Here is a 12,718-nt window from a genome sequence, read left to right as displayed (position 1 = left end):
GGCAGAGTTGAGGAAATAAATCCAAAGTCCCTCAGGGATGCACAAATGCCTACGTGGACAGTCTTTCAGCAAGAATACCTTCCACATTAAACAACAAGAGGACTTTGCAAAATAAAAGCAGGGGAAAAGATTCATTTTGCTATAAGTAATTTACTTTCTTTTTGGTTTAAAAGATTATGTGTGCTATAAAAAGTGATTCCTGCTGTGAGTATTGGGGGAGAGCGGGGAGTATGAACAAAAGCCAGAGAAATGCTAAGGGTGCCCTGAACAAGTCAAAATATCTTGTAATGTTTTAGGAGTAAGAAGTGAGTTGGAGATCTATGACATTTATTCCTTACCACATTTGCTAAGAAATGAAATCATTTTCTCATCCAAAGAACTCTCATTTAGGGAGACAGAGCATGCCATCTTAAGGCAGGGCCTCACGTGAGACAGCACCAGCTACCCTGAAACCAGCAGAGGGGCCCCGCATTCTAACACAGCACACTGCACACACCGACGGTCCGAGTTTCCGTGTTCCCCACAAGGAGAAGAAGCCCACGTGCGCTCTCCTGAGTCCGCCTGCCTGTGCAGCAGTCCAAGTGACACATGAGGTGCCACTGAGACTGGGAGGCTCCTTAGAGCAAGGAGGTGAAGGGGAGGAAGACTGTGTCTCCTGCTTCCATCGGGATTCTGTGACTGAAAACAGTGTTATCTGGAGTACAAGGGAGGCAGGCAGGCAGGAAAAGCCTCAGCAACAGGCCAAAAATCCAGTCTGGTCAATCTGACAAAGAACACCAGAGCCACGATTTCACCTTAAAATGCATCACAGGTAGGCATACTGGTGCACACCTCTAAGCCCAGCATTTGGAGGCTGAGGCAGGAAGACTGCCACAAGTTCGAGGCCAGCATGGGCGATATAGCTAGATCCTGCCTCACCTCCCCCTCACACACAGATTCATGCATGCATGAAAATAAACCCAGGACTTGGAGATTGGCTTGTGAAGAGCCCATATGCAGAGATTCTGTTTATGAAGGGGCAGGGAGGAAACTGGCATTCCAGCTTTGCTTTCAACATCTGGTCTGAAACAAGGGGCTGCCTGTGCCAAGCCCGTGAGCATGGACGTGGTTCCTGGGGAGCATGTGGGTCGTTATCATTGAGCCTCTGTAAAACCCGGTAACCCCAGAAAGGAAAGGGAGGGCAGACAGCCCCAGCTGTGCCAGGATGGACCCCCGCACCCGGCTCTCTCTGCATCATGGGGGATGAACTGTCCAAAACAACCGCCGGCTCAATATCACCGAGGGTTCAGGAGCAATGGGCAGCAGCCCTGCAGGAATGCTGCAGAGGATCCAGGCATCAGGCATACCTCGATGGACCTCAAGGGCACTCAAGGACTTTCTTTGGCAAGGCCTTTCAAACAAGCTTTAATATTTCAAAACACCCTTCAGAGAGCTTCTCACCCAGAGAGCGCACTCTCCAGGACTCACAGGATGTCCTGAGCCTCCTCATGTGAGGATGCTCAGCTCCTCCACATCCCACCCAACCCAAAGCCCAGGCCGCATAGTTCAGCAGGCGATGAAGAGTTGAGGGCGGCCAGGGAGGGAGTCAGACGCCATCTCTATCTTCGCTTCTCACCGCGCTCAGTGTGCTCTGTAAATGCTCGATGACTGGCCAGCATTAAGAAGAAACTAAGCTTCTTACATTCATGTCTTCAGGTAAACATCTCAAACTCACGTGGATTCTACGAGACAACCATGTGTATGGTCTTGGGGACTGAATCCAAGGCCTGGCACGTTCTAGGCAAGCACTCTACCAGGGAGCTGCTCCTCACCCTGACCTCAGAGAATTTCAGTAACAGATATGAGAGTCTACAGACATGCCTGGTGATACACTAAGCATCTGGAAATAGTAATTAAAATACAGTACGGCACAAAAGAAAACATTATCCTTTTGAGTCTGAGAAACATATCCTGGACAAATGGCTACATACCATTTGCAAACTTTTTGAACATCTTAATTAATACAAACACAAAATGAGTACATAAAAAGCATTATAGCCTTTAAATGTATCTCTCCTCTTGTCAACTGGGGGACATAATATGGTGCAGAGAAGGCACACAGATTTCTGAATCCCCTGGTAGGTTTACATGGTCACTGAAATAAGAGCTTCAAGTTTTGATCAGCAAATCTGGTCCACAGGACACAGCAAGTAGAACACCTAGTCATTAGCACCAGGGCCCAGGGAGGGAGGGAGACAGGGAGGTCTTCCGGGACTTCACAGCAGCCCATCGGGTAACATGGAAACAAGCAGCAGCTGAGTCCTGCCGAAATTTCTGATCTACAAACTCTGAGGTAGAATAAAGTATTTGTTCTTTTATGTCATCAAGTTAAAAAGGATTTGAAAGTTTGGGCATACGGTGGGGAATAAAATAAAAACCTGGGGTTTGAGAAACTTACTCCCAAATGTTTCGTCATAGGCTCTCTGCTTTGCTTTGCGGCACAGCCATGCACATGGGCTCTTATATCCAGTCCTGCAGTTTATTCCTGTGGTCCCATAATTTCTAGGTTCTCTAAAAGTGAAACACCTCCCTCCATAACTTAAGGCCAGCAAACCTGTCAGAGGGCTCCAGGTACCTCCTCGGCACACCTCTAACCCCAGCTTCGCCTTGGGAGACCTGTGTCTACATCAATAGTCACCACATCCCAAAGGCTCCACAGACGCTGCTCCGGCCCTCTAAAATAATCAAGCCAATCAAAGTCACCATCTCTTGCCAAATTTGAAAAAAATTAACTCCTGCACAGAGGAAGAAAGAGACAGAATAACAGCGGCTGAAAATCTTTATCTTGGGCTGGGGATGCAGTTCAGAGGCAATGCACCAACTAGCCTTACAAGCACAAGGTCTGGAGTTTGATCCCTGGTACGAAAGAAAGGAAGGAAAGGAAGTAAGGAAGAGAGGGAGGGAGGAAGGGAGGGAAAAAAGATTGAGAGAGAGAGAGAGAGAATATTTATCTTAATATTGTTTAGACCACCCTCGATGGTCATACACTCACACAGCTTAAGACAGTCCCAAAGACTGTGTTCTAGATAATAAAATGGCATATGGTAATGACTAACACACTAAAAGAAAAATATCCACGAACAGTCGCGAGCAGTTTGCAAAGCAGCAGAGATCTGGCAACTCAGCCCCCCTCCACCCTCTTGGCTCTCACCTCCAGCTCACCCGTGCACGTGCCCTCCCCCCGCCACGCACGTACACAAACACACACACTCTCTCTCTCTTTACTGATTGTTTTGAAGCCAAGTTGTGATTGGTCAATGGCTTACTCTACTGCTAAACAGTATTTTCTCGACTGGCTCCATAAACCTGCTGAGAAAAATAAACAATGGCTTTCAACTTTGTAAATAATCTAGAACACAGAACCACTGGACAAACAGTGAAGCTGATTTACTACTACCCATGATAAGCAGAACAGGAAGGCCCAGTGTGGCAGTGGATCCCAAGTCCTAGTCTATCTTGGGGCACTTGAGTTAAGGAGGATTTTCTGTCCACTACACAGAGGCAAAGGCCTAGGACACAAAAATATTTAGCTGGTCTTAAAAAAACACCAACACGATCATGCATATCAATGCAAAGGAAAAGTTCCTTACAACACCAAGTCATTTTCAGGTTTTGGGGCTGTAAATTGCATCTCTATGGTTATAATGGCTTTTTAGGGGGAAGAAAGACCTACAGAGTCATTGTGCAGAACTACAGCTCTTTTTATTTTGAGACAAAGTCTCATCTCACAAGTCACTATGTTGCCTGAGCTGAGCTACAACTTGTGATCTTCCTGCCTCAGCCTCCCAGAGTGCTGGGATTATACTACCACATCTAGTTACAACGTATTTCTAACCTATCATTGACACATATGAACACACACACACATTTGGGGTGAGGGGACAGGGTCTCACTAAGTTACTACTAAATTGCCTGACGGGGCTTGAACTTGCAATCCTCCAGCCTCTGCCTCCCAAGTACTGGGATTACAGAAGTGCACCACCATGCCTGCCATATATTTCATTAAGTCGGTACAGTGCACTCAAGGTGACACTAAAATGAGATTTCTGCCCTGTCTTACGTTCTATGTAAGTGTACATTAGTGTGCAGAGTAGAAATGCATAAAGAACAAGACGAAGCAGAGCCCAAAGTCCAAGACTAAAACGCTGATTTTTAAAGGCCAACAAAACACAATTCTGCTAGAAAAGACGAACTGGGTTCTTCTGTAAACCATGGGTTACAGGGTGGCTTCTGTGGACAAGGTAGCTCCAGTGCCTTCCTGAGATGCGCCAATCCCTCACCAGACACTTGCTCGCCCTCTCATCCCCAAAGCACAGGCACTGGGCACCAAAAGCTTCCCCTACGCCTGGATCTGCCAACTGTGATGGTCAAATCCTGCAGTTATGAGAGGACTCAGAAGGCAGACTCAAGATACTTGAACAGAACAAAGAATCCTATTTCCAAAGTAGAAAAAAAATAGCAAGGGCCCTGAAAGTGAAGCTTGACGGAAAACTTGCATCTCAAGGTGGGGAGTAGCTCAGTGGTAGAGCACCGCCCTGCAAATGCAAAGCCCAGGTTCAACCCCCACACTACAAAAAGAGAAAAGAGAAACCTAAGCACCACGGAGAATTTAGCACACGAAGCACAATCAAGGGCGTTCACATGATATACAATACACAAACTTTATTTGGGGGGAAGGGTTGTTTTTCCCACTGGTGAGCAGCTATGAATAAGACTGAAGTTAATGTTTTACCTTACTTCTCAAAACAATGTACTTAATTTTTACCTATTTTCTCAAGTATTACTCAAGAGCATAACTTCAACTAAGATTAAAATAAAATAATTACTCAAGGATTATAATTTCAGTTACATTTTAAAACTTATTTTTTAATATTAGCTTTCTAATAGACTAGATATATTTTTTCAAACATCAGCAAACTAGGTTTTCTTTTCTTTTTTTTTGGTACCGGGGATCAGACTCGGGTCCTTGCACTTGCCAGGCAGGCACCAGAACCACTGAGCTAAATCCCCGGCCCAGCAAACTAGGTTTTCAAAGTCAGGATAGGCTCATAGATCTATGAAGTTAAGAAGAAGAAGAAAAAAATAACCTCTGATATTCTTAATGTAACAAACTACAGCCAGGTGTGGTGGAGCATGCCTGTAATTCCAGAGCTCAGGAGGCTGAGGCAGGAGAATTGCCTTGAGTTGGAGGCCACCCTGGGCTACATGGTGAGCTCAAGGCCAGCCTGGACTACAAAGCGCGATTCTTGTCTTAAAATACATACACACACACACACACACACACAAGCTCCAAATGGATAAAGCCATTAACTTACATCACAGTTATCTAAATTTGTAAGTCTTACTAAAGACTCATTCAGACCTTCCACCTGGTTTGCTAGCTAATAAAATGGCTGAGACTGTGTAACCTTAAAAGTCAGTCACTCAGTAACTAGGTAAACCATAGGAAACTCCAACCGCAAATGCCAGCTGATCCTTGCGGGTAGCATTCTGTCCAGTAGCACTTTGAAATCAAAGGCAGTTTCCTCCAAGGACAGTTTCTCCGCATAAAGTGCTCCCTCTATGTGATTAAAGCACACCCACACCATTTCCACTAGTTTTCTATTAGGGTGCAGCCAAGGACACACCAAAGACACAAAATCCAAGACCTTTGACTTCAAAGTTATTTATTTATTTATTTTTTTGGTATCAGGGATCCAACTCGGGTCCTTGTACTTGCGAGGCAGGCAGCAGAACCACTGAGCTAAATCCCCAGCCTTCATGTGGTTTTTTAATGCTTCTCCTTCCTTCCAACTTCTGAGCCTGAAGTTTCCTACATGCAAATCACTTAACTGCTTTACTTACACAAGGGAATCAGCCAACCTCCCTCTGATTACTGTAGTTAAAACTGGATCACTGCCCACTCAGTTCAGACTATGAGAATGAACAGATTCAGGCCTCTGCTCCGTTTCAGTGGGAACAAACCCCCAGCAATGGAACTGCTGTAGGATCACAGCATTTGCTGCCAAAACGCGGTGCCTGTTGCTATTGGCGATCACTCTGCTTTGAATGGAAAATTCCAATTATTTGTATCTATGCAAGATATGTTATTAAAAGAAACAGCAGGGTACATAAATGTTTCTCTCTTTACCTATCCTGCCAACCCCTTAAAGTACTTCTGTTTCTTTTTACATGTAAGGGGTGCTAGTAAAAGAAAGCAACACCTGAAAATACTATAGTATTAAACAACATGCAAGCCTCATATCAGTAAGACAATGTCAACCTTTTAAATGAAAAGATCTCTCAGAATCCAAACTAGGGTCTCAAATAAACTACTTTACACACTGTGACTGCATGTCACAAGGTACTGAGAAGGGCAAGAGTTCATATATGAAATCATGTTTCTAGGAAAAAGTGGAATGGGAGATGGAAAAAGATGTACTACATAATTTTATTAAACTGGGGGTGGTGACATGCTTGTAAACCCAGGACTGGGGAGGCTGAGGAAGGAAAATTGCTGAAAATTCAAGGTCAGCCTGGGCTGCAATGAGTTGAAGGTCTGCTTGAATGGCACAGCAAGACGGTCTCAAAAAAACAAACAAAAAAACCCAACAAAAACAAAACACACACAAAACCAAAAAATCTATTATGGAGAACTTTAAGAATAAATGTGGCATACAGACAGGATTCTGAAGGCTGCATTACTATAAAAGTGATGCTTCCTAATCTTTACTATGTAAGTGAATTGTCTGGGAAGGTTAACAGAACGTAGATTCATTCTGGAAGGCACACACAAGGGGCCTAGAGAATGTGCAGCCTTCCCAACCTCTTGAGCAATAGGAGCGCTGGCCTCACAACCTACAGAGCTAGGGAGTCAGCATCTGTTCTGGAGGAGAAAGGTTTAAAACCACCTAGCCGCACAAGAACTGTGTGTGGCTGCAACATGCACCTGTCCTCAGTAGAACCAAGCTAGTTAGGAAGCCCATGCTTTGCTATGTAACGTTGGTTTAAGTATTAATGAGGCCAGAAAATCATTTATCTAAGGTTATAATCTGAAATTAAATAGAACTGCATGCTAAAAGCTCATACTGAATGCTAGAGTCATTTTTAACCTTTTAATAATAACAGAAATCTTGATGACTTGGTCTTAAAGTTCTTTCTGAACAGTATTTATTCTTTGCGCTATGCAAATGACATTCTACTTGAAGAAAAGAACGATAAATAGCTCGTACTTATAAACAAATATATTTAATAGAATTCATTCCCAGAACTATGCTGAGAAAGGTAGCTGGTTTTCTTGTTAATTCTCAGAGTAAAAATTTAAATCTCCAAAACCCTTCATCCTACCACCCAAAGTTAATAAAAACATTAAAACCAGTTGTCCCTTCCCTGGGCTCTTGCTCCCAGAGTCAGGGACACCTTTTCAACAGAGACAATCAAGGCGAAAGGCAGCTTTCACTCTCTTATCAGTTTTCAAACTCCCTACTCCCCGTCTTAAGACCAGTGGAGTCATCACCCCATCCCCATGCATCCCCATCCGGTGTGCCGGGTGGCTCAGGCTTCTCAGGCTCTCGCTGCTCCCTGAGAAGCCTTCGCTGGGCTCCGCCTCACTCACACATACTCTCAGAGATGGCTCAGGGTGCCCCAGGTCTACCTCCAAGCTAGTCTTAGTCTCTCTGCATCAGCTTATACAACCTGCAGGGCACACTTGAAACCTCCTGCCTCTGTTCTTTTTGCTCAGGGTACAGCACTCCTGATAGCTGGAAAGTCACTTTTCTGCCACCCTCCCAACCATGGGTCTGTGGAAAATGAGCCTTTCCTTCGAAGCCCAATTTCAACACCACCTTCTCCAGTCAGCCTTCCAGAGCCCCAATCTGTGCAGCTCACTTTGTGGGGCTCAAACCGCCGCCCACAGGGCCTCCAGCATGAACTGCCAAGCCCTGCAGGCCTACAAGTGGCTCCTTTTCCTGCAGCATCACCCGCTCCCCCTGCAGACAGAAAAGAGCCTGCAGTCTCTTTATAGACACCCCACCCATCAGAGCTTACCCAAAACTTCAGTACAATGAATGGAACGTCCAGCTCTGAAAATGCTAAGTGAAAATGAGTTTCCAGTACAGCAAATATTAATGCACCACCAACTGGGCTGACAAATAACAGGAGCTTAATCTCTACTGGGATAGGTAACCAAAACTAAAACTAAAGAGACAAGAAAGAAACCAAAGCTTGTGCCTGTATAAGGCAGAAGCAGGCACGGCAGGGATGCCTCTTCCCAGCTTGCCAACCTTCAGGGCACCGGAAGCAGGAACAGCAAAGCCAGGTCACTGAGGAAGCGCAGGGTTGTGAAAGGCCAGACACGAGGGCCAATCTGTCAAGACACAAAGTCTTCCGTTCAAACAACATGAACACATTCCCAGACAGAGAGGAGGCATCACTGCCAACTGCGTATTATTCATCTCCTGATGTGGCAGAATTCCTTCTGGATGATCCATGACAGCATTCACACCGTGGGGTCCAAGCCAGGTAGGTAAAATCCAACTCCTGTTTTTTCAGATATTATCTTAACAGCAAAGGCCACATAATTCATCTACCCACCATAGCACGTCAGGGCACAAAGCAGACTCATGAGGCCTGGTTCTCCACTGTCCCCTTGGCAGCTCAGGGACAGTGTGTTCTGGTTTCTACAAGTGGACGCACACAATTTAGATGTGGTTTAGGACAACAGTGGCTTCAGACAGAAGAAATACACAGCCAGTGGGACTCTGAGATGTTCTGTTGATTCCTTGCCGTATTTTATCTCCTAACTATACACTTCACAAGCATATTAGAGAGGCAAACAACTTTAGAGAAAGGGAGAAATAATTAGAACAATAAATTGCAGGCTATTTGCACAACCATGATCCTGGAATATCTGGCTTGCAGTTGGCTCTCTTAGGCACCACAAGGTTAACACATAACCTCTATTGGTTTTCCACGATCATAGCCACTACTCCCACTTCAGTGGGCGCCAGTGTTGAGGGAAAAGCCGTATTTAGCTCACATGTAATAAACACCAGAAACCAAAAGGGCTGGGAAAGCTGCTCATATCCATGGCCACCAGGAACCCTCCTCTGACCTAACTGCACGGACTGAATGGGTAGGAACGGAGGTCCCCTTGCTAAACTCAAAGGGGAGGAGATGTATCTTAGGCTAGGACCTGCTCTCCACCCCTCAGTGTTTCTACAGAGAGCAATTTTAGCAAGACAGAAATGAAAACCGCTTTCTTATTACCATCCTGTTGTACAGACACATGCTGAAAGACAAAGGAGGCAATAACCATCACTTGGCTCTAAGGTGCAGAATAGCTGAGCCTTGTGTGAAGACAGTAGCACCCATGAGATTCTTGAGCAAAGAGCTACCACTTGCAAGAATGGAACTTCCCAGTCCTTGTGAGGCCTGACCTGAACCTGATGCTGCCGACGTCACAGTGAAGACTGACCATCAAGTACTATAGTTACTGGAAAGGCCAAGAATAGAACACAGGTCTGCTGACCCTTGCCCCATGACCAATCAGACGTGTTCTTTTGGATGCAGATGCCCTTCTAATGTTTCAAGTCACTTGAGAATAGCAAAGAAATAAGTTAATTCTGGAAGACAGAAGACAACGTGGAAATTATCTGGATTGGGGAATTTCCCATAAAAAGGAACATGATCATAAGAAGATCTCTACCAAGGAATTTTTGAACAAAGAACACTGGTAACTGCAATGTTCTCATCTTCTGCAACAAAAATGAAAAAATAACCTTCGTCCTACCCTCCCTGTAGGCTGTAAATGATTAGCTTGGCTATGTGATAACCAAGGAAAATACCAGAGGAGAGCCTCTCCCAGCTGATTAAAATACTCAAAACTTCCAAACTCCTCCAATGCCACCAAAGACAGGAGGACGTGGAATGCTTAGCAAATGGCAGCCCACTGCTGCAAACCACTCTCCTACTCATCCCAGCCACATGCCCTGGTGAAGAAGCCTGGCACAGAGTCCTGGGTGCCAGCAGAGGGATGACTCGGTCTCAGGAAGGGGGTGCTGAGAAGGACAAGCTGGAGCCAGAGCACAGGGAAGAAAAGGCTGTTCCCTGAAATGGCACCATCCAAAAGAAGGGACAACCAAGAGTGAAAAGAGGTTAGATGAAACTGACCTTCTCTTCTCTAATCAGAAAAACAGATGAAAAGAGCCTCACCTAGCTAGGTTAAAGGTTAGCCAACTCTATTTCTACTCGGGAGATAACACACTGGATAAAACTGTCTGGTGTTTCCAAATGATAATAGCTTTTGATTTCAACTATGCGATTACACATTTGTTTTAAATGGTTAAGGTAAAATGACTGTCAGATTTCTTCATGATTTACACCTTTTAGCAGAGACAGGAAACGCTAAAACTTGAGTTGCGGGAACAGTCTAGCCAGTCACAACTTCTGGACAAACCTACTTGTTTATATCTTTTTCACTCAGTCAAACCAAAAAGTGACACCTCGGTCCGGCATTTTAATTAATTTCTAGAAATCTGCATCAAACCCAAAAACCTGAAATCTCCAGCAAGGGATTTAGCTCAGTGGTGCAGCGGTTGCCTCACCAGCGGCAAGGTCCTGAGTTCAATCCCTGATGCTGGAGGCAGGGGAAAAAAGAACTGAAATCTCCAGAAAATTTAAAGAGTATTTATTTCACTGTCCCGCGTTAAATACCTATTTCTAACCTGTTCTAGAAAGAGCAAAAATAAACTGATGAGGTAAATCCATTCCATACTATTATTTTGATATTTATAAGCAGTTCTACCATTCTCAATGACCTATCTCAGCATATTTAGATGTGTAACAGATATTACAATTTTAACTTGATGATCACTGATAGATACAAGCCATCAACTTATACTGGACCACGCTTGGAATCTCAGAAACTTTCTTCCCCACTATGTGCTATCATGGTTCTTAATGCAATATTACATATGTAATAAGTGTCCAGAAAAAGTTCATTTTTAAAAGAGCAAATCAAGTAAGAAGTCAGTAAACAACACCAAAAAGAAAACAGAAAAAGGAAACTAGCAACAACACCCTCCTCCTTTTATAATGGAGATTCTCCAGCCATCTCCCATTTCCTAAAAAAAGCAGCCCAATGGGGAGGCAGGTTAAATATCAATGCCACCTCCCTCTAGTCCAGAGGAGAACTTCCGGTTACTGAATGCTGCTGTTAAGTGGTTGGTTCAACACCCCACCTTCCGTGGCCCCGCCAGCAGAAGACTCCCCTTCAGTGTCCTTAGTAACCACTTCTATGATCAGGAGGGCAGGCAATTACAGGTAAAGAAGAGTGAATGCCTTCCCAACATTAATTTTGCTCTCAAGTTTCCACAGCAAACACTGAGAACACAACTTTATCAGGAGTACTGTGGCTGTCAGATCTCAGCCCGAGCCTTGTGATAAATCAAAAGGACTTTCTAAAAGCTCCACGTAAACAAATTACAAAAACCCCAGTGTATCAGTTCAATAAAAGTGCTAACTTTTAGGACAGGAACAGTAAAGTGCTATTACAACTACCCTTCAAGGCATAGCAACATTAAATAAAGGGGGAAAATCCCAACAGAATTCAAAGTACAATGAGCCATAAGTCTCTTAATTCTATCCGTGTTTGGTTGATGAGTTTTGCCTATTACCAAGGCCAAACTAGTGATGAATGACATCTCCTCCTTCAGCCAATGTATTTAAAATGAGATGTTAACTCCCCAACAACCCTTCCCCCCAACTCACTTTCCATTCCTACATCATAACACATTCTTCAGGGATGTAAACATTTTCCTTTAGCATCTGAAATAATGAGCTGAAATTAAAAGTCAAGGAAGTGGGCAAACAATTCTACAGGCCAGACTACATCTGGGCACAGCACAGGGTTAAAGGAAACCATTTCGTAAGATCAAATGTAGAGAAGCAGCAGGAGCAACGAGAAAAAAAAAAAATCAAGTTACATAAAGTCCGATTGTACTCACTGTTTCCTTATTGGGAAGCAGCTCCTTTCTAATTCTGAAGAAGTTCTTCCCGTACTGCCTGAGTCCTTTAACGAAGCGTTTCTGTGATAAAAAGAAACAACAAATGGATATAAAACCCCAAAAACAAAACAGGATGTCAGCAAAAGCAAAGATATCTGCAATCAGCAGAATAACCACCACAGAAAAAGTCTTAGCTAGGGAATATCGACTCGTCTGGAGAGTGTTCAGGCAGCACAGCTGGGGCCCACCAGCCTTCACCGGAACCCCAAGCAGGGGAGCGGGCCCAGAGGAAGGCATCCTGGGTCTGGAGCCAAGACCGTTCGCCCTGCCGCCACACAGTCTCGTCCACCAAGGTGTAAACAACAAACATGCCTGCGTTTCAACGGAGCAGAGTCGTCGAAAAGGGAACAAGCAAACACGGGGCCTCCTCCTCAGAAGGACACTCTAGGGGGTTAAAAGGCCTCCCTCCTTAATCCCAGGAATGCACCAGGCAGGCACTGCTGTCGCGGAAGCCCACTGCAAGCGGAATCCCAGCTGGCCTGCCCCGCCATCTCCGTCATGAGAACCTACTCCAAATAAAGAACCCTCGGCCCCTCTGCCTCCCTCCCGGTGCCCTCCACCGCCCCCTCCATTTTTCGCAACAGTCCCAGCCTCGCCCAGTGATCGGCCCGGAGACTTTCACTTTGCCCCATTCC

The 12,718-nt window shown here is 44.9% G+C and overlaps 1 protein-coding gene across 1 annotated transcript in view; it reads right to left on the bottom strand.

Moving 5' to 3' along the window:
- The window catches only part of Rere (arginine-glutamic acid dipeptide repeats), a 268,548-nt gene that overhangs the window by 40,386 nt on the left and 215,444 nt on the right, over positions 1–12,718 (bottom strand). The window contains exon 12 of the mRNA XM_019206904.1: positions 12,024–12,104. Coding sequence (XP_019062449.1) covers positions 12,024–12,104 — 81 coding nt within the window. The remainder of the gene's footprint in view (positions 1–12,023; positions 12,105–12,718) is intronic.

Source organism: Fukomys damarensis, unplaced genomic scaffold (genome assembly GCF_012274545.1).
Source record: "Fukomys damarensis isolate Sample0158 unplaced genomic scaffold, DMR_v1.0_HiC HiC_scaffold_23, whole genome shotgun sequence".
NCBI lineage: Eukaryota > Metazoa > Chordata > Mammalia > Rodentia > Bathyergidae > Fukomys > Fukomys damarensis.
The sequence above is the reverse complement of the archived record's forward strand: the minus strand, read 5'-3'. Positions and strand labels throughout refer to the sequence as shown.